Source organism: Corvus kubaryi, unplaced genomic scaffold (assembly GCF_017639235.1).
Source record: "Corvus kubaryi isolate FWS band 111438036 unplaced genomic scaffold, C.kubaryi_AGA036_p1.0 37395, whole genome shotgun sequence".
NCBI lineage: Eukaryota > Metazoa > Chordata > Aves > Passeriformes > Corvidae > Corvus > Corvus kubaryi.
Window position 1 is genome coordinate 5,705,425 of NW_024581134.1, and position 24,166 is coordinate 5,729,590.

General features: G+C 56.0%; 1 protein-coding gene across 2 annotated transcripts; it reads left to right on the forward strand.

The window, feature by feature from the left end:
• The first annotated feature begins 8,907 nt into the window (after window positions 1-8,907).
• On the forward strand, window positions 8,908-24,074 carry LOC121670101 (wiskott-Aldrich syndrome protein family member 3-like). 2 transcript variants are annotated; one of them, XM_042039869.1, is made up of 9 exons: window positions 8,908-9,040; window positions 9,254-9,406; window positions 10,771-10,905; window positions 11,027-11,180; window positions 11,441-11,558; window positions 11,749-11,864; window positions 12,331-12,591; window positions 13,683-14,065; window positions 14,820-24,074. In XM_042039869.1, exons 2-9 carry the CDS (start codon window positions 9,274-9,276, stop codon window positions 14,975-14,977), a joined length of 1,458 nt encoding a protein of 485 aa, XP_041895803.1. In that variant the 5' UTR covers window positions 8,908-9,040; window positions 9,254-9,273; the 3' UTR covers window positions 14,978-24,074. The 2 variants fall into 2 exon arrangements, with proteins under 2 accessions (XP_041895803.1, XP_041895802.1); XM_042039868.1 differs by having other exon boundaries at window positions 8,926-9,040; window positions 11,749-11,924.
• Window positions 24,075-24,166: the final 92 nt, after the last annotated feature.

Sequence of the window (24,166 nt, forward strand, 5' to 3'; positions counted from 1 at the left end):
GGGGGGGGGGGGGAAGGGCCGCTCTGCATCCCCGTATTGCTGCATCCCCCCCAGCTTTGCATCCGTGCATGGGGGCGGGGGGGCTGTCCTCCATCCCTTCACAGCCTTGCTGTGGGAAGGGGCTGTCCAAGCTGCTTCGCATCCTTGCGTGGGGGGTCCCTCCACTTCGCAGCTATTCGTTGTGGGGCGGGGGGGGGGGAATCCTCCACGTTTTGCACCTTTGCCTGGAGGGGAGGGGGCCAGGCTGCTCTGCACGTTTTCATGGCGTGGGGGGAGGGATCCCGGAGCACTTGGCACATTTGCAGCGCGGTGCTCCGGGCCTCTCTGCACCCCTGCGCTGGGGAGGGGGTGTGTGTGCTGTCACTTCGCATTCCTACATGGAGAGGGAGGGGGGACCCGGCTGCTCTGCACCCTTGCATGGGGGCGGGGTGGGGGCGGGGGGCTTCACTTGACATCCTCGCATCCTGGGGAGGGAGGATCCTTCATCTTTACGTCGCCGTGGGGGATAAACTGGGCCCACGGGTGCCTGTGCACCCACAGCCAGCGCAGGGCAGGGCTCATCACCCCCTGGCTGGGGAATTGGGGGAGGGCTCCGGGGGGCTCTGCAGCCCAGTGTGAGGCTGGGGGCGCAGAGGGGACAGCGCTGAGCAGGGCACAACCTGGTGTCACCTGTCATGCACGGCCCCCTCCTCCCCCCCCCCCATCCTGGTGGCCTCCCTGGGATTTGGAGCCCCGCTGGGTTCAGAGCCCCCTTGGTGGCCCCCCCCAGCCCGGGGCACCCCCATGGGCAGAGCTTCAGGTAGGCCCAGAGCCCCCCAAGGTGCCAAGCCTGGGCCTCCACGCTCAGTGATTCAGCTACTTGCAGGGAGCTTTAATTTTATCGCTTCAAACTCGAGTTCTTGCTGCCTCGTGGTGGTGTCAGCGCGATGATATCCCTACGGATTGAGATGCTTTTTATCGGAGTTTGTGGCTGCTTTGTGTGCCCGGCACAGCGGAGCCAGCGGCCGGACACGCTGCCGGACACCAGCCGGATGATGGGAGCGCAGCACTGGGATGTGCGGGCAGCTCGGGAATGGCAGGATTAATAATTCATCTTCCAAACTTCAGCCTGCCAAGGCACACCCCTCATGCTGCAGCTCATTGCCTGGGTTTTAAAGAGATTGCTGGTATAATTTTTTTTTTTTTAGAAATGGTGTTTTGGTGGTATTTGTGTATCCCAGTAGCTCCCAGGGTGACAGGTTGCAGAGCTCGGTGAGGAGGGCAGGGTGATGGCAGCATCGGTCCAGCACAAGCAGCTCTGGCAGGTGGAGGGTTAATGTGCACCGGGCTGTGCTGTCGCAAACGCAGAGCAGGAGAAGGGCTCTCACACAGAACGCTGTGATGCAACTCAGACCCCAAATGTCCGCTCCTTCTCCCGGGAGCTGAAGGCCAGGGAGAAAACTCGAGATGAAGCATATTTCGCTTTGAGCTGTCATCTCCCTTGGCCCAGTTCTGAACCAAAGATGCTCAGCCTCCATTTTATGGCGGATGACAAATCAGCCGCCGATGCCAAGATCTTGACAAGTTACGAACAACAGCCCTCGAGCCAGAAGTGTTAAGGAATAAAAAAAGAAAAGCAAGAACGCTTTTTTTTTTTTTGCTTTTTTTTTTTTTTTTTTTTTTTTTTTGCAGAGCTGCTCATCCAAAAAGGCACCCTCTGAGCTGCACCCCGCGGGCAAGAGCCGCGGCATTTCGCACGCCTCTGAGCTGAGAGGCTGCAGCCAGCTCCGGGCTGCCGTCTGCCCCCACTTGCCCACATCCACCCGGAGTTTTGCAGGGTGCATGTCCAGCACTGGTGGGAAAACCCACATGGACGCTCTGGGGAGCATCAGGCAGAGCCCAGCCCTGCAGGGAGCGGGTTGGAGCTGGCTGGGAGCGCTCTGCTCCGTGGCTGGAGATGCCAGTCCTGCGGCTGTTCGCAAAGGCAGCAGCAGCGGCTTTCCAGAAAGCCCCTCGCTGCTGGCCGAGGGTTTCCCGGGTTTATCAAAGCGCCTTCTATATTGGGGAGAAAAAGGCCGGTTTGTTCAGCAGCGTCCTGCTCACACAAGCCTGCAGCGAGCGAGGGAGATCCTTCTGGTAATGAGCTGGGCACAAAAGGGGAAAAAAAAGCCGTCATTGAAGATTTTCCTTTGGTGATAGAGTCATTAAAAACAACACATGATTCCTGGGCCAGCAGGGATCTTTTGCAGCCAAAACAGAGCCGGGATCTGTGCTGTGTTCCCACAGCCCCATCCCCTGACTCCTCCTCTGAAGATCAAGGCAGTGCCGCTGCTCCCGGGCATTCCTCGCCCTGGAACCAGGCACGGAGCAGCCAAGGGATGATGGAGGAGGGTCATGCATGGTTTCATCCACAACTTTCCCCCTCCTTTTTCCCTTCAGCGTTAGGGAATCGGGATGGATGTCCTTTTTTTGCATGGATTTTGCATGGATACGGATACTCTGCTCTGTATCCGTAGCAGAGATGGAGCCAAAAGGTGAATGGGAAGGACCTGAAGAAGTGGCCCTCAGCTCCATGACTAGAGCCAGGGGACACTGAGGGCTCCCCATGTCTGAGAAATCAAACAGAACCCCAACTCCACGTTAACTAAACCCCAAGGAAAGCTACTGCCTGAAAACCCACTTGGCAGAGATGGGGTTGTTCAGCCTGGAGAAGAGAAGGCTCTGGGGACACCTCAGAGCCCTTTCCAGTGCCTAAAGGGGGCTTATCAAAAGGAGGGAAAGACTTTTTATAGGGGGAAGTAGTGATAGGCCAGTGGGGAACGGTTTTGAACTAAAAGAGGAGAGATTTAGATTAAATGCTAGGAAGGAGACGGGATACTGGGAAGAAATTCCTGGCTATGAGGGTGGGGAGGCCCTGGCACAGGGTGCCCAGGGAAGCTGTGGCTGCCCCTGGATCCCTGGAAGTGCCCAAGGTCAGGTTGGATGGGGCTTGGAGCAGCCTGGGATAGTGGCAGGGGGGGTTGAACTAGATCATCTTAAAGGTCCCTTCCAACCCAAACCCTCCTGTGATTCTGTGATTTATAGCATTTGCTCTTGCCTACCTGTAAAGAAACATCATTCACCTAACACCCATCCAGGAACCTGTTTGTTTTAAACCAGACTCGCAGCAGGATGAGGGTTTGTACTGACCCCAGGCTAACGAGGCAGTTGCATTTACGGCATCCTCCTAAGCAGGGCTGGTGCTGCAGAGCCCAGCCCTCGGAGGTGGAGGTGATTTAGAGACAGTTTAGTCAAGTGCTGTTCCTAGAGCTGAAACATTCTACTGTAGAAGGGGGGGAAAAAAAAAACCCCAACCATACCAAACCACCAACTGTGGCATTTACTAATAAAGCTGCTGAGGAATATTTTTAGCTGTGATTTAACGTTGTGGTGCACTTTGCTGCGAAGTGCTCGCTCGCTGAAGCCTCCTGGCAGTTGCCGTGGCGGAGCTGCCTTGGCGGAGCGCGCAGAGGAGGAGCCGCAGATGGGCCGGAGGAGAGGCGGGGGCAGCGCTCCCGGGATGCGCCTTCCCGGTGGGACACAGCTCACTGCTCCAGCCCCGGCCAGGCAGCCACGGAGCTGTGCCCCGGGGCCAGCCGGACACAGCTCTCTTCCCCCCGTTGGCAGGAGGGCCTGGCACTTTCCCAGCTCCACCCAAATCTGTTCCTGGCCGGCAGCAAAAATCCCTCTGTGCCCCGCGGGGCTGAGACCTCTCCGCTCATTTCACAGCGAGCCCACAGCCCTGGCTTCCAGCCTCCCCGGGCTGGTGTCCCGGGGGTGGGGGACAAAATCAGCATCGCACACCCTGGGGCTTTGCGGTCCCCGAGGCATTTTGTCACCTGATGCTTTGCTGACCCTCCAGTGGGGCTGGGATGCTTCCCATGGCCCCAGACCGCTTCTAAAGCCAGACTCCTTCGGGATGCAGAGGTCTCGAGGAAGGGGCAGGCAGTGGCATCGCTTCTCCCATGCCCACCTCCAGCCCTCAGTGCCACCCTGAGAAGTTCCTCTCACTGAAGTCCTGCCCTCTGCTTCATTTTGAGCGAGGGGAGCACTCGGGATCCAGCCGGTTTTAACGTATGGAATGAGCCCCTGGACAGTGGCTCTGGAGCAGTGATCACCTTCACGGGGAGCAGTGGCATTTGTCACACGGGGAGACATTTGTCGTGCTGGTGCTGTTCTCAGGCATTTGGGCTGGCAGCAAATGAAGAAGTGGTCACAGATGCATTTTGTAAATGAGAGCAACGAGTCCTTGCGGTGCAGCTCACGCTCCATTTTGTGGGGAGGAAAGCAGCAGATCTGGCCCAGCTCTCCCAGGCAGGTTTTTCCCTGCACCACAAAGAGCCGCCTGCACAGTTTTTCCTGGCTGCTTTTTTCCTGAGACAACAAAGCTTCAGCCCCTGTAGGCAACAGGCTCTGCTCTCCCCATGGCCCACACCAGTAGGAAAATAGGAGTTTAGGGCCACGTGAGCCAGAGGTTGCCCTTCAACCATGAGGTGGCTGCTGGTGGCCTCTCTGTCCTCTGCAGGTTTGTTCTGTTGCTCTTTGAACCATCCCGCACTGGTTTCCACCACGCTGTGGCAGAGCTCCGCAAACCAGCACCTTGAGAACCTGCTGCTTTCACACCTACCACCTATTTCTGTCTGCTCAGAAGCATCACACACCCCCAGATCCTTCCCAGCCCTCTTCTGTACCAGATCCATCCTGCCAAACTCCACAGGATGAGCTCCTTCAGGCACCTGCAAACCCCACTGGGTGTCAGCTCTGCCTCTTGTCCTTTCCCTGACTTCAGAGTCAGTGGTTTGTTGCTCCTTTCGCTATTTCAGGACTGCTTTGTGCCTCCCTCCTGTCTCCAGCCCTTCCTCACCTCTCCTTTCCAAGGATCCTGCACCAAAACAGGGTCCTGAGCTGCCACCACGAGATCTGGCACTTCTTGTTTGCTTAATATCCGTTTATAAACTTTTTTTTGTTCAAGGTTAACAGATTTTCCAACGTATCTCTTGTTTTTTGCACTGCTCTGGCTCCTGGCATCCAACCAAAGATTTGCTCCCTTGCAAAAGCCTTCAGTTCCTGGCAGTGTCTGCTCCTCAGGGCTCAGAGGACCCTGGGAAGCCCAAATTGGGAAAGAGCTTCGATTGCAAGGGCTGAGCAAACAGACTGCCCCAAAGCTTGGCCTAGAACTGAGCTTAGTGCAGGGCTGACCCCAGCTCCCAGCCTTGAGGCATTTGATTCACCACACACCCACATTCTCCCAGGTCCAAGCTCGGGGTTTTTCCTGGCTGGCTGACGCACAGTGAATGAGGTTTCCCTCATTCCTGCTGCTCCATGTGCCATCCAATTCCGTCAGAAATATTGGTGGTGCCTTGATTTGCAGCATGGACATCCTTCCCACCGGTGCTGCCCATCGCTGCCGTGGCTCCACTCCCACTCCAGGTTTCTCCTGCAGGGAACACCCATGGAAAACAAGCCCCAAAACTGTTTTCTGCTCCACCATGGCCCAGTGAAAGAAGGTGGGAGCCCGGACACTTCTCCCTCCTCTCTCATGCAACATCCAGCAGGGCTCCAGGGCTGCAGGTGTCGGGCACTGACCAACCCAAACATCTGTCACAGGGATTAACCAGCACCTGAGAAACCTGTGGTCAGCAGCCCGTCCCCTCCTGGCCACCCAGAGCACACCTGGTCCTTCAGGCCACTTAGGATCTGCCTACAGGATTGTAAATCACAGCCCAGAGGGAGAGAGTGGGTTTGGGGGCAGAGAGGGGATGAGGGCACAGTTATGCACATGAAAAGCTGTTGCAAAGAACTTAAAGGAGCAATGTCTGGACACAAAACTCATTTTTTTTGACCCTTACAAAATGAGAGCTGCTTTTCTGCCCCTGATGGACCCCGAGGATCTAAGCTGCCAGATGTTGGTGGCTGCTGAGGTGAAGGAAAACATCTGGAAGGAGCCAGCTGGAGGGGTCGCCTCGTGGGCCAGCAGCTGCGAATCACACCCCCAGCCTGGTCTACAGGGACTGGGGCAGCCTTTATTCCCCAGAACAGCCTGGTCTGGGACAGGAGGGGCCGCTCCTCAGTGCTGCCAGCAGCTCTGGATTTGGGATTTGATTTCCTTGGGGGAAATCAGCTGCTTAGGGCATGATAAACAGCTTATTTCTGCCTCATCCCCTCCCCTGCTTGGTCACCAGCTGGATGTGATTCCCTTCCAAGCCCCACTCTTGGGTTTGGGAAGCAGGTGGGAAGCTGGTGAGTGTCTCCCCTCACCTGTGGCATTTCCCAGTACAAGATTTAGAGCTATTGGCTCTTTCCAGTCACAGGGAAAAGCTGAGTGATGGGAGAATCCCCACAGTGCACCTGAAACCTGAATTGGCCCCTGGCTGATCCTGTTCCTCCTGCCTTCCACCTTCAGGAAATTCCTGCGGAGTTCATGGCTCCCATTTTCCTCCTCCTGCATCCTGACACCACCTCCCACTGAGGGCTTGTCGCTTCCACTCAGGAGACAGCAAAATCCCATGGGTTTTAGTCCATGTAAGTGATCCTAGAGCCTGGCCACCCCTGCACCCAGCAGATCCCTGCCCTTGGGAGCCTCTTCCTGACGTCTGAGGACCTGCCACCCAAAATCAGCCCCTGGAAGTCTTGGAAACTGCCTGAAATGCCAGCAAGAGCAGGAGCAGTGCTGGGCATAGCTCAGCATCCCCTTGCTGAGGCTCTGGCCAGGCCATCAGCGCACAGGATTTGTGTGCAGCCTCTTGGTGTGCGTGAGCAAGATGTGCCAGCGAGGACAGAAATGAGGTTGGCATCTCTGGAGTCATGTGCAGTCCACCCCCACCCAGAAAATTTTGGTCCCACGAGCCAGGCCAGGCTTAGGGATGAGAGGTTTTAGGTGAGAAGTTGGGATTTCAAGGCAGGAGCCAGAGGTTTGGTGATGTTGGTGCAGCAGGTTGGGGGAACGCTGGTCAGGGGAGGGGCTGGCAGGGGATTCTGATCCCTGTGCTCCATTAATTTGGGGGGGAGGGAGTGTTGGAAAGCAGCTTCTCCTGTGGTTCAGTCAAAATTGCCTTTCCAGCCTCTCCTTGCATAAAAATGTGCCCAAATCCTCCTTGGTTCCTTCTGCTGCAAGCTCTGAGTCTTATTTGGCCTTTTTGGGGTGAAATTTAAGGGATTTTCCTCCTCCAGGGGTGCTCTCCCATGGCACAGTCTCAAATGCTGCTATCACACCCCTCACCCCTTGTCTGCCTCTCTTCAAATCTGTCCCTGCTGGGAAGTTTCAAACCACAAATCCCTTTTTCTCCTCATTCTGCTGCAGGGTCCCCATGGGGGCTGCAGGCTCGGGTGGCCCCAATTCCCCCCGGGTCCCCTGTGCAGGGACAAAAAGCCCCGGGTGCCAGTGGCTGCGTCCAGTGGCTGTGTCCTGTGGCTGTGGCCCAGAGGGATGCTGAGAATGGCTCTTTGTTCCCTGTTTCTAATTGCTGGGCCCAGGCAGCTCGTTAAGGGCTCTGCCCTGTGCCCTCCAGTCCCCGCAGCCCTGGGACGTGCTGGGGCTCAGCCTTTGAGGGCAGATTTTGGGGTGACATAAAACAAGCTTGGGGTGAAGCTGCCAGCGTTGCTCAGCTCTTTACACAGCTTGGGGAGCTCGGGGGGTGCCCGGAAAGGGGGGCTGTGCATGGCCAGAGCAGAGATCCAGAGCCTCCCCCTCAAATGCTGCCGCAGAGGAACAAACAGCGGGCAGGAGGAAATCTTGGGGTTCGGGAGCCAGGGATCACACCACATCCCTGAGCAGCGACTCTGGGAAGCACTGGAGGACAGAGAGTTTGCTCTGAGCCCGAAGCATCGCACAAGCCCGCGGAGGGTTCAGGACCGGCGTCCTTCCCTTGGCACCCCGGGTGCCCTGGGCAGAGCGCAGCCCCGGGGAAAAGGCTTTGGGCTCCTTCATGGAGGGAGCTCGAATTTGCATTTGAAAACAGCGGAGGAGCTGCTGCTGCTGCTGGGAGCGCTGGCCGGGCGCTGTCAATGGGAAACTCTTCCGTCTAACGCTCCCGAGGCCAAAAAATGTGAACTCTGCAGATTGCTGGCTCCGCTCACGGCAGAATCGCTGGCTCCGATGCCGGCGCCCGGCGGCTCCGCTCCCAGCGATGAACGGAAGCGGCTTTTCCTTCGCTGCCAAAGTTTTGTGAAAGATGGGGTGGGTGGGGAGTGCTCGGGACGTGAAATGGGGGGGATTCTGCTCGCTGGGAATGCTGTCGGTGCTCTCCGGTCCTTATCAGCCCAGCCATCAGCTTGCCTTTGCTTTGGGAGCTGAGCTGAGCCCGGATGCACTCGTGGCACCTAAGAGCCCTTCGTGTGAGCCTGCGGGGTCGCCGCCTGTCCTTGTCCCAGTCCCAGGGTCTGTGCCCGTGTCCCAGTCCCAGGCTGCAGCACCCCAGGAGACACCACCGGGGGACGATAAATGCTCCTTCTCTGCCTCTTTTCCCAGCCTGTTTCCCACCATTCACCCTTTACATCAGCGCGGTAACGTGTCCCCAGGACCCCACACCCCATGGTGCCCATCCTTCATCCTTCCCTGCAGCTGCCATGGGTGCCCTCAGGGGAGATGAGGCCTTTGGGTGTGGGCACCTTCCTACATCCTCTTAAACCCTGTAGAAAATGAAGCGTCCCCAGTTCAGGGGTGGGGACAGTGGAGCAGGAGACACACAGAAATGCTGGGGGAACAGCCAGGGATGCTGTGGGGGCACCCAAAGATGCTGTGGGGGCACCCCCAGGGATGCTGGGGGTGGCCATGCAGGGAGCTGGGATGAGCTGGCCACAGCAGCTTGTCTCAGTGTAGTGTGTGCACAAATAAAACCCTGGAGAGGCTGCAGTGAGCTGGAAATAATGGCATTACAAGCGCTTCCTCGCTTCTGTTTGGGCTGGATGAGGCTTTTCAGGGCCAGCTGAAGGGCTGCAGCACAGGGGAGTTTGCTCCTGGTTGCAGCACAGCTCTGGGCTGTGAGTGGGAGAGGACAAGGAGGCTTGGCAGCGGAGCTCAAAGGTAGGGCCTCACCTCCACCCTGGCATCCATGTGCCCACCAGCACCCCAAGGTTTGCCCCCCCAGAGCATCCCCTGCTTGGAAAAGCCCTGCTGTCACCAGCGTGGGCAGGAAGGATCTCCTGGGCGGAAAGCTGAGGAAGTGTGGTGGGGGAGAAACAGAAAAACGGTAAAAGCTGTGTGTTTTCATCTTTCCTTTCTTTCTCCATTTCCCAGGAGAGGCGTGAGGACTCGCCATGCCGCTGGTGAAGAGGAACATCGAGCCCCGGCACCTGTGCCGGGGGGCCCTTCCCGATGGGGTGACGAGTGAGCTGGAGTGTGTCACCAACAGCACGCTGGCTGCCATCATCAAGCAGCTGGGCAGCCTCAGTAAGTCACAGCACAGCAACCCTGGCCTGGGATGGCACTGGGATGGCACTGGGATGGCAGGGGGATGGCACCGTCACTTCCACCAGCTGCAAACACAGAGGAACAGGGGCTGTGTGAGAGCCCTGTGGGCTGCAGCCACTCCTAATTCAGTGGGAATTATCCAGTTTATTGAAAACAGGAGGATGCTCAGGACCAAGCTCAAAATGGGGACTTGGTGATGTTTTAAGACCCATTTCCCTCCCACAGCTGGTCTGTGCAGTGGGGGACAGAAAGCCTTCAGGAGCCCTTTGCTTCTCCACTTGGCCAGAAATAAGAAGGTCAGGTGAAGGTTGAAAATACTCCAAGCTGTTCCTTTTGAAGTTAGAGCTTTTTGAGGAAGAGAGGTCTATCAAAGGTCTGAATCCTCAGCTGTCTTCCTGCCCTGGGACTGATCTCAGCAGAAAAGGGGCAGAGGAGAGCACTGCACACACCAGTGCAAAGGTTTAACAGGGGCAATCTATTTCATGCTGAATATCCACTTAAAACAGAGAGAAGCTATTCAGGGCTCCCCCTGTCTTTTACACCCCTCCAGAAGTAGATTCTTTTCTAAAATACTTCCAGAAAAATAAACCCAGTATTTAGGGAGCTGCTGGAAGTGCAGGGGCTCACATGAGCAGCACCCACGTGTGCTCAGGCCGTGGCTTCCTAGTCCAGGGAAAAGGGAATCAGATGTGACCGAGCTGGTGAATGGTCTGAGAAGGTTTTACAAGTGCCATGGTTTTGATGTGTGGGTTTGGAGGAAATCCTGAGGATTTGGGGTGCTGGGATAGGATGGGATAGGGTGGGATGGATGCTGTAGTCTACAGGTATCAGCAATTGTCTGCCAGACACCTCGCTCAGCTCCATGATAGGAATAACCCTAATAAATAAGCTAAATAACCCTAAATAAATAACCCCAAATAAATAAGCTATTGTAGGGAAGCACTGAGCAATGCAGGAAAATAACTGATGAAGTGAAACAAACTGTGGATTCTCCCTGCTGTGGCACTGTCCCCACTGCCCTGCTCTTGGCTTTCCACCTGGGCTGAATTTCCCCAGGCCATGCTGTGTGATGGTCATTTTTTGGGCTCATCTGGTGGATCCAAGGGCTTTTTGGGGCACCATGGATGTGCTGTGCCCCTGTGGGTACCGCTCTCACTGGAAAGAGTGCTCATTTGGGCTCCCCAGCCTCCTTGCAGTGCTTTGGGACAGGATGAGGCTCAGCTCCCAAAAATCCAGGCTGGGGAGAGCACCCCATGGAGTCAGTGGGGAGGTGGGTGGTCCAGGGGCTGGGCTGAGCTGGGTGAGCCACCTGCTGCGGTGACAGGCGCGTTGTCCCCTGGCAGGCAGGCACGCGGAGGACATCTTCGGAGAGCTGTTCAACGAAGCCAACAGCTTCTACATGCGCATGAACTCGCTGCAGGAGAGGGTGGACCTGCTGGTCATCAAGGTGACGCAGCTGGACTCCACCGTGGAGGAAGGTGAGGGGCCGGGGCTGTTTTGGGGTGATGTCCAGATGTGTTCTCGGGACCAGGCCCCCGCCATGCCTTGCTCGGCGGGCTGAGGCCACTCCCGCATCCCTTGTTCTTCCTGTGCCCCCAGTTTCACTGCAGGACATCAACATGAGGAAAGCCTTCAAGAGCTCCACGGTGCAGAACCAGCAGGTCGTGTCCCGCAACTCCATCCCCAACCCGGTGATGGAGATGTACCAGCGCTGCGACAAACCCCCGCCGCTCAACATCCTCACGCCCTACAGGTACGGGGCACGGCGCTTCCTGGGGGTCCAAGGGGGTCCTTTCCAAAAGAAGCATCAGGTGTCCCCCCCCATTTGCACCCCCATTGCATGGGAGGCTTGGAATGTGTGCCCACACGCTGCAGGTGGTGACCGCTGTGTTGGATGGGTTTGTGGTGGGGCAGCAGCTCATGGTCACGATCCTACCAAAGCCCTTGGGCCGGGGAAAAGGGGGGTCTTCTCCTGTGGCTGGTAACCCTCCCTCCTCCCTTCCCAATCCCCAGGGATGACAAGAAGGACGGCCTCAAATTCTACACCGACCCCTCCTACTTCTTCAACTTATGGAAGGAGAAGATGCTGCAGGCGACAGAAGACAAGAGAAAGGAGAAGCGCAGGCAGAAGGTGGGTGGGGGCAGCTGGGGGACACAGGCGGCCGGAGCCGGGGGTACTCGGGACATGGGGACAGTCACCTCCTGGTGCATCCTGCGTGCTCCCCTCCCTTTTATTGGGTGCATCTCACAGGGCTGGGTGATTCTCTCCTGGTCTGGAGGAGCCGGGCTGGAGGTACAGCCATGGCTTTGTGTTCCTGCAGGAGCAGCGGCTGGTGGAGGACTCCACCCGGGAGGTGAAGAAAGTGAGGAAAGCCCGCAACCGGCGCCTGGAGTGGAACATGATGGCGTATGATAAAGAGTTCCGGCCGGATAACAGGTTCTCACCATCCCCCTATCACATGGCATCATCGGAAGGATCACTGTCCCCAGATAATAGGCAGGTTCTACCTCCTACACCTTCAGCTCACGGCTCTCCTTTGCTTTGTTCTCCCTCTCCGTTGTTGCGGGGGACATGTTGCCCACAGCAGGGTTGGGGTGCTCAGCCGTAAGCCTGTAGTAGCTTCATGGATAGCTGGTGTCCCCAGGGTGTCATCCTGGACCTCAGGAGCAGCCTTGGCACTGGGATATAAAACCGGAGCACTTTCCATTTCGCAGCTACGGGAAGAGAGCGGTTCAGCTCTGTTGTGTCCTCCTCCCCTCTGCTATCATCGCTCTGCTGTCTCGTACATCGATATTTTCGTGGCCTTTTCTTGTTTTGTTGTCTCAACCCCAAAATACTCCCAAACCCACACCCCCTGAGCTCCCTCCCAGGAGTACAACAGTCGGGTTTTCCTGTGCTGCAGATCCTACGCGTCGGACGCTGCCGACCACTCGTACCCGGCCAGCCCCAACCACCCCGCGCAGCTGCTGGCCCCGGCGTCCCACCTGGCCCCGGCGGAGCACAAGGAGGGGGTGCTGGCGGCCACCAACCCCCCGGAGCACGTGTTCCGGCCGGCTGCGGGCAGCCGGCAGAACAGCCTGACCCGACTGCAGCAGCCCCACGTGCCGCCGCCCCCCGAGGCTGTCCTCAACGGGCCCAGACCCCACCTAGTCAAGGATTACGGGTAAGGCTTCAGCCTGCTCGCTGGTGGAGGGGTGTCCAAGGGAAGGGAGGCTTGGTGGAGGTCTGATCCCCCTTTTCTGGGCTGATGGAGCAGGGAGAGCCCTCTTCTGCAGCTTTTACGGTCCAAAACTGCCAGTGAGACTCAAGGCGAAATCAGTCACGACCGCTTTTGGGGTAACGTCATCCCCGATAAGGGATGGGGTGGATGGAGGGTTTTTCCCTGGGCTGTTGCCTGCCTTGCCTCACAGCATGCCCCATAGCCCATCCCACCAGCAGAGCCCTACCACCATTCTGACTCTGGGACAGAGCTTTCTTTGGGGTTCAGAGCAAACCAAGCCAGAGCGGAGCCAGTTGGGTGCTGGGGTGGGTGGTGGTGCTGGGATGGGTGGTGGTGCTGGGATGAGTAAACGGGTGCCGTCCTTCAGTCAGCAGTGCCTGGGCAGCCAGGAGGGCCAGCTATGTCCTGGAGGGTATCAGCCCAGCATCACTGGCTGGGCCAAGGGGGGGATTGTCCTGCTCTGCTCAGCACTGAGGCAGCCTCACCTTGGATACCAGGGGCAGTTTTGAGCACCACAATATAAAAAAGATGTTAAGGTATTAGAGAGTGTCCAGAGGAGGCCATGAAGATGGTGAAGGGCCTTGAGGGGAAGCCGTGTGAGGAGTGGCTGAGGGCATTTGGTGTGTTCAGCCGGAGAAGAGGAGACTGAGGGGAGACCTCATTGCAGTCTGCAAATTCCTGAGGGGAAGTGGAGGTGCAGATGCTGATCTCTTCCTTGTGGTGACCAGTGACATGACCCAAGGGAATGGCCTGAAGTTGTGTCAGGGGAGGTTTAGGTTGGATATCAGGGAACAGTTCTTCCCCCAGAGGGTGCTGGGCACTGCCCAGGCTCCCCAGGGAATGGGCACGGCCCCGAGGCTGCCAGAGCTCCAGGAGCATTTGGGCACCGCTCTCAGGGACAGGATGGGATTGTTGGGGATGGTCCTGTGCAGGGCCCAGAGTTGGACTGGATGATCCCTGTGGGTCCGTTCCCACTCAGCACATGCCGTGACTCTGCCATCCTCGTGGCACTGACCCCTTTTCCCCCGTTGCAGCCCGCAGCCGGTGCCCATGGCCGAGTACTTCGTGCCGCCGGCCCCGCCGCCGCCGCCGCCCGTCATCCCGTCGGCACAGACCGCCTTCGACAGCCCCATCTCGGCTCCCCCCGCGCTGGCCCCCGGCTCGGCCGCACCCCCGTCCTACGCCCCATCACCGCCTCCCGTGCCCCCCGGCCCCTACTCCGCGTCCCCGCCACAGACCGGCCCCATGGGACCCCCGGTGGCTCCGCCGCCACCGCCGCCCGGGCCCCCGGCCGTGTCCGCCTCGCCGGCGCACTCCGCATCACCGCCCGCCCCCACCGTGGAGCCGCGGAAGCCGCAGATCCCACTGATGCCCATGAGCGACGCCCGGAGCGACCTGCTGGCAGCCATCCGCAGGGGTGAGTGCGGGGCCCCGGCCCGCCAACGTGAGCCCTTGGTGGCCAGGTGATGGGTGAGGATGGTGGGACCTTGGGGGGGAGGGAATAAGTGCAGCATAGAGGTGGGGGACCGTAGCTGGAGGTGGAATGAAGCCCCACGGATCGCTGGCAGCTCTCGGGCACGTGGCTTCCTCCCAGGCTGTAGTGGATGATGCGCTCCAAGGTCGCTCGTATTTCCCTTTCCGGCCGATCTTCAGGTCAAATGGTGAATTTAACCTTCCAGAAGGTTCTGCATCTTCAGGCTGAGTGGAAGCAGAGGAGGAGCTTTATTTATGATACAGCTTTGTAATCACACACCTTCATAAAATCACAGGATGGTTTGGGTTGGAAGAGACCTTAAAGCTCATCCCATTCCACCCCCTGCCATGGGCAGGGACACCTTCTGCTGTCCCAGGCTGCTCCAAGCCCCATCCAGCCTGGCCTTGGACACTTGCAGGGATCCAGGGGCAGCCACAGCTTCTCTGGGCACCCTGTGCCAGGGCCTCACCACCCTCACAGGGAATAATTTCTTCCTGACATCCAATCTGAGCCTACTCTCTCTCAGTTTAAAGCCATTCCCCCTTGTCCTACCAATCCTATCCTATTATCCCATAGAGCTTTATAATCACCAGGGCAGCAGCCCTCTCATCTCAGCCAATACTTTATGACCGGGGGGGACACTGCACATTGGGTACATTCACGGGTTGCCCCTAAAGCCTTCCTCCCTTTCCCATAGGAATCCAACTCCGGAAAGTCCAGGAGCAGTGGGAACAAGAGGCCAAAAAAGAGCCTGTGGGCAATGACGTGGCGACGATCCTGTCGCGCCGGATCGCGGTGGAGTACAGCGAGTCCGACGACGACTCCGAGCTGGACGATAACGAGTGGTCGGACTGAGGGGCCCCGGGCTGGGCTGGGGGGAGCTCCCATCTCCGTTCCAGGTGTGTATAGGCGCCTTCCCCAACGTCGCTGCCAGCGGGCGTGGGTGGCCCCGCTCGGTCAGGAGCTTTGCTTTTACACTATGTCAAAAACCCCTTGGGCAGCAGCAGCAGCAGCAGCAGCACTGGTAGGATACACCTCGGAGGCAGTGAGACCAGAAATTAGCAGCACTTTCACAGTTAATGACTTCCAAAATTCTCTGAAGGCAGGTTCCTAGGATTACTCCGGATTTACACCTGGAGCAAGACCGGAGACTGGCCCTGAGTGTGCTTTGCGAGAGAAGGGAGCCCCAGAGGCAGCAGTGATAATGAGGAGCTCCTGGAGAAGAAGCCTTGTTTGCACAGCTGGTGCCACCACGGGAGTGCAGAGGTGGCCGTGTGGGCTTGGGGACACTCTGCTGCTGGTGGTTTTGGGGTCAGGCAGCTCCAAAGGCTGCGTGTGGGCAGGAACCTCCTTCCCTACGGAGTGACACACCACGTTTAGCAGCAGTTACACCACTGCATTGTTGCTCCCTGGACAATCATGGCATGGTTTGGGTTGGAAGGCACCTTTAAAGCCCATCTAGTCCAGCTAGAACTGGGACACCTTCCACTATGCCAGGTTGCATGAGCAGACAAAGGTATTGGTGACCTGAGCCTGTATCCATTCCCGGAGCTGGTTTTCCGGGAGCAAAGGGGGAAGGCAAGGCTTGTGTGGCTGGCAGGGAGACACAGCCTTGTCTAGGCTTGTCTTGCCTTTTCCAGCAGGGGAGTGGAGGGGTCCAGGGAGCTTCCCCAAGCCCAGCTCTCCTTGGCCTTAGTGTGACACCATTTCAGTGTTATTTGAGAAAAAGTGAATCAGACAATCTGCTGCTTTCAGGTAAACTCTCAATGTGCACTTTGCAGCCCCACAAACTGTGCCTGTCCAGCTGAGATCAGCTCAGACCCAGGCACTGATACCCCCTACCTGATCCTGCTCCATCCGCTGTCCCACAGCTGGGCACTGATGGAGGAGATGGAGAACAGGCCCCTATGACAGCACTGAAAATACCTGTTGTCCATCAAAACAGAGTGGGATTCATGGAAGACTTTTCACAGAATGAAGGGAGGAGGCACAGGAAGGCAGAGCAAAGGGGTGGGGAATACTGGAAATATCACAGTCAGGTGTGAAAACCTGCAGAGAGCTGGGAGAGGTTCCCCACCTGTGGAAAATGGGCCAGGACCATCCATGGATTTACCAGCGTGGTGTCCCCAGGCTCTCTTTTGTGTTCCCCTATACCACAAGTCCCAGAATGGGGAAAGCCTGGGCTCTGTGCCCAATTCCCTGCCTCTCCCAGTAGCCCTGTAGGTGATCAGTACTTCAACTATGTAGCAGCAGCCAGACCTCTAAAAGGGGTGGGAGAATAAGGCTGAGACCCAAATGCTGATCCTTAAATTCACAGAATCCTAGAATAGTTTGGGATAAAAGGGACCTTAGAGACCATCTCATTCCAACCCCCTGCCAAGGGCAGGGACACCTTCCACTGGACCAGGTTGCTGCTTTCCTGGGGAACACTGGTGTTGAGCAAAGTCCCGACATCTGCACATTTGCCCCCAGTGACAAATCCTTCATGGCCAGATGTGGTGAATCCTCTGCCCAGCTGCTGGGAAATGCCCCCCAGAAGCTCTCCCTCCTCTTGAGTGGCACAAAATGGTCTCTTTTCCCTTGGGTGTGACACCTTCCACACCTCCACACCTGGGCTGGGAGCTGTGGTGCCGAGTGGGCTTGAGCAGAGGGGTAGAATGGATTTGGGATGTGGGAGAGGGCAAGGCAAGAAGCAGCATGGAATAGCTCATCTGCAAAACCAAAGGAGCAGGAGTGACCAGAGGAAGCAGGGAGACACAGTGCCCTGCAGGTGGCCAGGAAATTCCTGGTGCTCACCGAGAGCTCTCAGTTCTGATGTTGACCCTCTGAGATACAGGGAAATGGCTGCAAGAGCATTTTTCCAAAGGCTGGCCAAGACAGAGAGCCCCTGCAATGCCCAGGACATGCTTTCCTTGGGAAGGCAGCTGGAGTTTGGCCTGGAGCAGCTTCAGAAGGAAGGGGTGTAAAAATTCAGGGCAACATTTAAGGTGGTGTTTCTGGTGGAGCGTTGTTAACATAGACACAATCACAAAACTGTTTGTAGGCAAAGAGAAATTTGGTTTATTTAGATAATTTAGAAAGACTAATAACCCTTTGTGAGAGATAGAAAATATCAGGGGCTGGTGGAGCTGCTCTTACCTGTTACAGAGGTCGAGGGGCTGCAGAGTCACTGTGGGGACCCAGCAGAGCTGAAAAGTCCCACTGGCCCCGGGAAAGGGCTCAGGGACACACGGGACTGGTTCATCCCTTGGCTCTGTGACTGTCCCAGTTCTGCAAAGCTGAGCCAGTCCTGGTGGGAACTGGAGAGCAGCCCAGTGCCCCTCAAAGATCAAGTCCCTTCTTTTCACGCACCAGTTGCTTTGTGCGTGTGTCACATGGGGCCGTGGTAACTGGGGCAGGACTCCATTGGTGTGTGGCAGGTGAGGGCTGTCCCTGGAGCCTCCCACTGCCCTGTCCCCTCACTGTGCTGTGCTGGGACTGGCAGCTGTCAGTCAACCCTGCTGCTGTCAGGGTTGATGCCATTGACAATCATAGGAGGGTTGGAAGGGACCCTAAAGGTCATTTAGGTCACTCGGACCTGTGCACAAGCCACAGCTGCAGAGCAGATGCACAGCTGGCAGCCCCAGGGGGGCAGGAAAGCCTCACCCCCATTTCCTCACACCTTTATGTTCTTACACCAGGTCCCCATCGGGCACCCCAGCAACCCCAGCACATCCTCACCCATCCTATTCTGCTGAAGGAAATCCCCTGATAGCACAAACCCATTTCACATTCTCAACTGCAAAGCCAGCCAGCAGCACCATGACCTCCCAGCACCTCCAGCTGGTTGGAAACACCACGATCCTCCTCTTCCAGGGATCAGAACTGCCATGGAAACCCTTAAGTTGTCTTGGTAGTAGGGGTGGGATCCCCCATCCTAATCCCAGAGAGGTGTCTGGTGGAGCTGGTGGAGACCTCAGGGTGGGTTTGGACACCCATTTCTGGTGTGACCCTGCTCTCCCAACAGCACCACCAGGCAGGCAAGCACTGGGAATCATTCAGGTGGGAAAAGACCTCCAGGATCCCCAAGCTGGAGCATTAATGCCACATGGTGGCACTGGGAGCCCCAATCCCATGACAGCCATTCCATCCTCAGTGCCTTCACTTGAGGGACTCAGCCATGCTTGACCACCTTTATTTGAGGCAGATTCACCTGGTTTTTGCTCAGGTGCCCTTTGAAATCCAACAGAAGTGACACCAATTCCTTGGCTGCCCTGGGCTGGTGCTGCTGGGACTGTGCCACGCTAATTAACACTGTCTGTCTGCCCCACATGCTGCACACTGTTTTGTACATATGTGCCTATTTCTGTACATTCTCCCCAAAGTAGGCCAGGCTGTGTTACACAACCTGAAATGCTCAAATCCTCATGTGGGCTGATATAAAAGTGAATATTTAAATATTTTATCTAGCCCGGCAGACATTAAAAAATACAATCCAGGTCACAGATGATTGAATTTTCTCCTCTCTCAAGAGTACCAGAATTGGGCTGAGGAGATTCTCCTGTACATTAAGGTATTGTGTTCCCTGTTAAAATATAGCAGTGGCATTTCATTGCCAACAGATAATCACAGAGTGCCAAACATTTAAGGAGCCCAACCGATCTCCTGAGAGTTCCTCTTTCCATTTTATCTGCTTCCCCCTACTTGCCAATTTATGGGCATAGATTAAAAATAATAAATATGACTGTCAATGGAGAGGGGAGAAAAATATCCCATGTGCATACAGATGGGTTGGGCTGGAGTCAGTGGAGCAGTGAATGAGCCATTTTGGTTCTGCTTGGAGGTGTTAATGCGAGGCTGTCATCCTTGAGGTCCATCAGGAACCTCTTGGACATCCCAGGTTCATCTGAAAAGTGGGGACCACAGTGCCATGGCACACCTGTGAAGCTGCACCAGGTGTGAAGGCTGGTCCTGCTCAGGTTTCTGAAGGTTGGTGGAAGTCCTGCAGTGCTCACTCCTGGCACTGCACTCAGTGTCTCCCTGACTGAGAGTGACCACTGGAGCTGGCTGGTGGTGCTGGTGGCTCTTAGAGGGTCACTGTCCTGAAGGAAAAATGGATTGGGCAGTTTCTGATTTCTAATTTTCCACCCTGGGAAGAGACCTAGAGAGGAGCAGTCATCCCATCCCACGAGAGCTCCTGCTTTTGTAGCTGTTTCACCTTGGGAAGGTTTTATTCCAGCGACAAACTTAAGGCTGAACTTGGCTTCTTCAGAGAGCTCTTTCCACAGAAGAGCCCTCAGATTTCCTCCCAGCAACTTTTCCATCTCTCTCTCCCTTTCCAGACACCGAAAAGCCTGAACAGAAGCTTTGCAGACTCCCCTGAGCCTGAATTAACACCTCAGCTTTAATGATAAGCGGAAGTTTTGCTTGGAGGGAGGCAGGTTGTAGCAATGGGATGCTGACAAGGGGAGCACAGGCTGTTCCTTTCACCGAGATTCCTGTTTTTCCTGTAGTAGTAGTTATTTAGGGGTAAGGTTTTCTCAGCCAGAATGTCACTTTACAGATTAAAAAAATAAATAAATAAAAGTTAGGGAAAGGAGTCTATCCTGAGGAGTTTACAGTCCACAGCAAAGACCATGTAACCTGCACTGCACTTTAGAAGCCTCAAATGCTCACTCACCCATGAATTTACCCTCGACTGGGCAGCAGCACCTTGAGGACCGTTGTCCCTTCCTTAGGTGACCCCTGACCAGCGCCACAACCGCGTCCCCCGCTGGTGACAGCGGCGGGGCTCTCCTGCCCCTCCACTCCCCCACGCAGAAGTGCCTGAGCAAAGTCCAGGAGAGCCAAGCCAGGCTGGGTTGTCCCTGAATGGGTCCCTGTGCCCTCGGGGTGGGCCTTTCCCAGCCCCCACACAGCTGTGCTCTCCGGGATGAGCAGGGATGGGGTGGGAATCGTGCCTGGGAGCACCACTGCAGGCACCTGGTGACCCTTAGGGCTGCCACCAATTCATGTGACAGCCTCTGGAAAACGTCCTTGTCCAGACACTTACAGCCCAAACCTAGACTTCGAAGTAGTTCAATCTTTTTGAGAGTCAAAAAGGGGTTTTTTGTGTGTGAATCTGATCTTTCTTGGACAAACCCCAGGTTTTTCTAGGCTCACTCTCTCAAGCTCCACCTTCTCTGGGTGAAAATTGTGCCTGTATTTTGCTGGTGGAAGGAATTTAAAAAACCAAACCGAAGCCCACAGTTGAGAACTTCAGGGAGGAGGTGTTTGCCCCAAGCCCCACAGGCGGGGTGGGAGGAGGACAATAGGATGTCCCCAAGGGAGGACAGGTCCTGGTGGTGTCACCAGGCTGAGGCAGAGCCTGCAGCAAGGGATGGGCTCTTGCTGAGGGAAACCCCCAGGCAAGAGCTGATGGAAAACGGTGTCCCCTGAAGGCAGAGCAGATGTGGCATTACCCAAATTGATGTCTGAATTACAGACTGACAGGACCCTGAGACCACAGATGTCACCACTGATGCTTCACCCTCCCGTAGGCATCTCCCTGTAGGGATCTTCCCACAGGTGCCACCTCCCAGAGGTGCCTCTAACCTCTCCCTCCTCCCAGGAACAGCATTAAATCTCTTGCTGGTTGTTGTGAGCCCAAGTGTGTGTGAAAGGAGCCTTTCCCTGCCCACGTTTCCCACAGTGGCAATGCCAGGGGACTGGGCTGGCCTGGGGGGATTTTCAGCTCAGTGGTAATTCCAGTGCTTGGTTCTGTGTAAGGTTGAGAGTGCAGAGAGGGGAAAATGAGGCAGAAAGAAACCAGCCCAGCGTTTTAGGTTGGCCATGCTCACAGCAGCCTGCACAGGGGAAACCTCAGGCAGGTCAAACCCTGTGCAAAGCCACAAAGGGAGTGAAGGGAATAAATCTGTTCTCCAGGTCAGTGTGGGGTTGAGTTGTGGCAGAGAGGAGCTGAGTCAGGTCTCAGGGAAAGCTTTCTCAAGGTGAGGATGGAGAAACTCAGCTCATGGAGCCTCTGCCGTGGGAGGGCTTTGAGAGAAGCTCGTGACCTTGTGTGCAGCCAGGGAGCGATGGAGGTGCCCACAGGGCATTTCTGGCACGTTGGTAGCTCTGCCTCATGCCCTCCTTGGGGGTCTGTCCCAGGGGGTTACAGCCCAAAGCATCCCCCAGCAGCCAGGGCAGCTGCTTTTGCTCCCTCTCGGTTTTGGTGTTGACCCTCAAATACAATAAAGATAAAACATGCTGCAGAACAACCACCTGAGAGGGAAGGATGTGAACTCACAGCTGTTACTGCTGCATTTCAGTACTTAAAAGGCAGCAGCTCCTCTGGGCCATTCATGATCCACAGGCTGTACTGAGTAAACCATTAAGGTGGACAATTTAAAATTGACCCTTTGATTTGGGGTGGCTCGGTTGAGAAATCTAAAAGTAAAATAAGATTTTTTAAAAATCTGAAAATAAACAAACAAAAAAAAAAACCCACACATAAAACTAAAAAGCAAACAAACAACTCACACGTGATTTCCAGAAGGATAAACTGTTCCCTTTCCTTCCCTCAGACCTCGAGGGAAGGTCGGACACAGCAACACTTCCCAGTCACTCAGCAACGGAATGAAGCAGGTGCCACCAGAACCACTTCCAAAAATCAGACCCCAGGAAACTGGTGTTTCAGGAAAAGCAATAGGCACATCACCCCCAGCAGGGAGAGGGTCTCCTGCCTCTGTAGGAGGTGGTTTTGTCCCTGGAGGCCCCTCCCCAGCTCTAGTGTTTCAAATCCCATTGATTTTCACCTCTTCCCAGTGCTGGTGTAAGCCTGATGCCTCAGCTGGGACCGCTGACTCCATGGAAGAGCATTTCTTGCCATGGAAAAACCATGAAAGTCTTGTGTTAGAAAGGAAGAGGCCTTGGAGCTGGGGACATTCCTGTGATGCCCATGGAGAGCTGGTGATTTCCTGCTGGCAGCAGGAGCAGCTTTAGCAGAGCCTGGCCACGTCTCCAGAAATTGTAGTCATGAGCATCAACATCCCCATCACTGCCCTCCCTCCAAATTTAATTTTACACTGAGATGTTTCAGCTCTAGCTGTAGTTCTGGCCAGTTTTCAAATCAGGCTGGTCTTTGTCGTGTTTTTTGTCTCGGGTCAGAGCAGATCAGGGAAAGAAAGAAAATCACAGAATGCCAGAATTTTTTGGATTTCCAGTCTGGTTTCTGCCCCCTGCCATGGGCAGGGACACCTTCCATGAGCCCAGCTTGCCCCAAGTCCCATCCAACCTGCTCAAATCCCCACAAATTAAAAAGAACCCTTTTCTTCAAAATGCATTTTCAGGACATTTTGGGGCTGATGGCTCCTCACCTTAATAGACTCCCTTAATTTTGGGGCTGCCTGGCTCGTTGGGGGGATCCGAAGCAGGGTGTCCCCAGCAGGAGTTTGGGGTGGTGCTGGGCTGTGCTGGCACCTTCCTCCCCTCTGCCTTCCGATGTCACACAGAGGGCCTGGATCCAGCATTCCTGCTGGGAACACCGTGGGGCCAGGGCAGCTCCTCATGACACAAGTGCCTTTCCTGGAGGTCCCTCTGGTGTGGCCAGGGGGCTGCTTGGGGTGGGTGGCGTTGCTGTGCTGGGAATGGGCAGAACTCACCTGGGGTGGAAACCTGGAGCTGCCCAGACCCCACGGGATCCTCTGGGATTCCTCCTTCCACAGGAGTGGCTTGGGGAGCAGTTTTCACTCCAGTCTTGGCCAGCCCAAGGAAACCTGCTCTGGAAACCGGGGACACGCGGCAATGCTGCACCTCTGGCACGGGGATGGTCCCCAGAGGACGTGGGAGGTGTGGGGAGGGGACAAACCCTCCTGTCACCGCTTTGCTGTGGGACATGCATGGGCTGTGGGCTGCTGCAGTCATGGAGCAAGCATTCAGGAGAGCCTTCCTCCTCCTCCTCCTCCTCCTGCTGCTGCTGTCCCAGCCCAGGGCTGCTGGGACAACGCCAGCTGCTGCAGCAGGACAGGAGCCACCTCATTCCAGTTTTCCATCCCCTTTTGAGCCAGCAGGAGCACAAACACCTCTGGGTGAGGCCAGGTGCTGTAGAAGGGTTATTTTGGGGGGAATTGATGGCAGGTGAGGATCATCTCCTGTGCCCTGCAGACCAAGGCACCTCAGACCCCCAAACCCCCTCCTGCACTACCCAAACTCTGAGTTCAGGAGACCTCCTGGAGCACTGGGGCACCAATCCTCCCAAAACAGAGCATCAGAGAGCTGCCAGCTCCAGATGGGCATTTTCAAAGCAGTTTTCTCCCCTTTTGGCACCAACTGATCACACGCAGGGCCTGGAGCCAGGGCTTGGGCTGCTCTTTGTGGAGCTTGGCTCCAGCTCTTTGTGCAGGGGTGGCACAGAGGGGACGGGGACACCTCAGCATCAGCGGGGCTGCCCCGATGCTCCTGTGAAAGGCTCGTTCTTTAATCACAGCAGAAGAATTACCGTATCTCCTTAGATTTGCCACCTGGTGGAAGGAGCTGATGGGAGACAGGCACCTTCCCAAGGGAGGGTCACCCACTCCAGGCCGCGATTGATTCCCGTTATTATAAAGCCGAGATTAACGAAGGAGATGTTCACTGTCTGGTGGGGTCTTTAACCATGTGCACTTAGTCAGTAGGTGAGTAGATGTTGCTGCCCGTCTCTATCTCCCCTACCCAGTTGCTACGTGTGAACAAGTGTATTTCTCCCCAGTGTTGTGGGTTCTGCCTGTGGTGACACGAGGATGGAAAGGTAGGGACGACGTCGGTCGCAGCTCGAGCTTCCCTCTGTACAGGGTAGAGAGGAAACCTGGAGCGATCCAAGGCACCGCTTGTAACTACATTTGTTCAAGAAATGTCATCTTAACCCCGAACTGTTGACACTTTATGCATGTGCTAATTAAATTTAAAAAAAAAAAAAGGAAAAAAATTAATAAAGATTTTAAGAGGTTACAATAGATTCGGGTTTGGCTTCTTGTCTGCTTGTCCTTTGCTGCAAGTTAATCAGCCCTGTGATGCTCCCTCCTCTCTTGGAGGCCGGGGCACAGAAGG

Bases quoted from the DNA above. Each gene is read 5' to 3' on its own strand.
- LOC121670101 (XM_042039868.1), top strand. From the start codon at position 9,274: ATGCCGCTGGTGAAGAGGAACATCGAGCCCCGGCACCTGTGCCGGGGG. The intron at 9,407-10,770 runs GTAAGTCACAGC...GTCCCCTGGCAG, and splicing joins CAAGCAGCTGGGCAGCCTCA to GCAGGCACGCGGAGGACATC. The intron at 10,906-11,026 runs GTGAGGGGCCGG...CTGTGCCCCCAG, and splicing joins GGACTCCACCGTGGAGGAAG to TTTCACTGCAGGACATCAAC.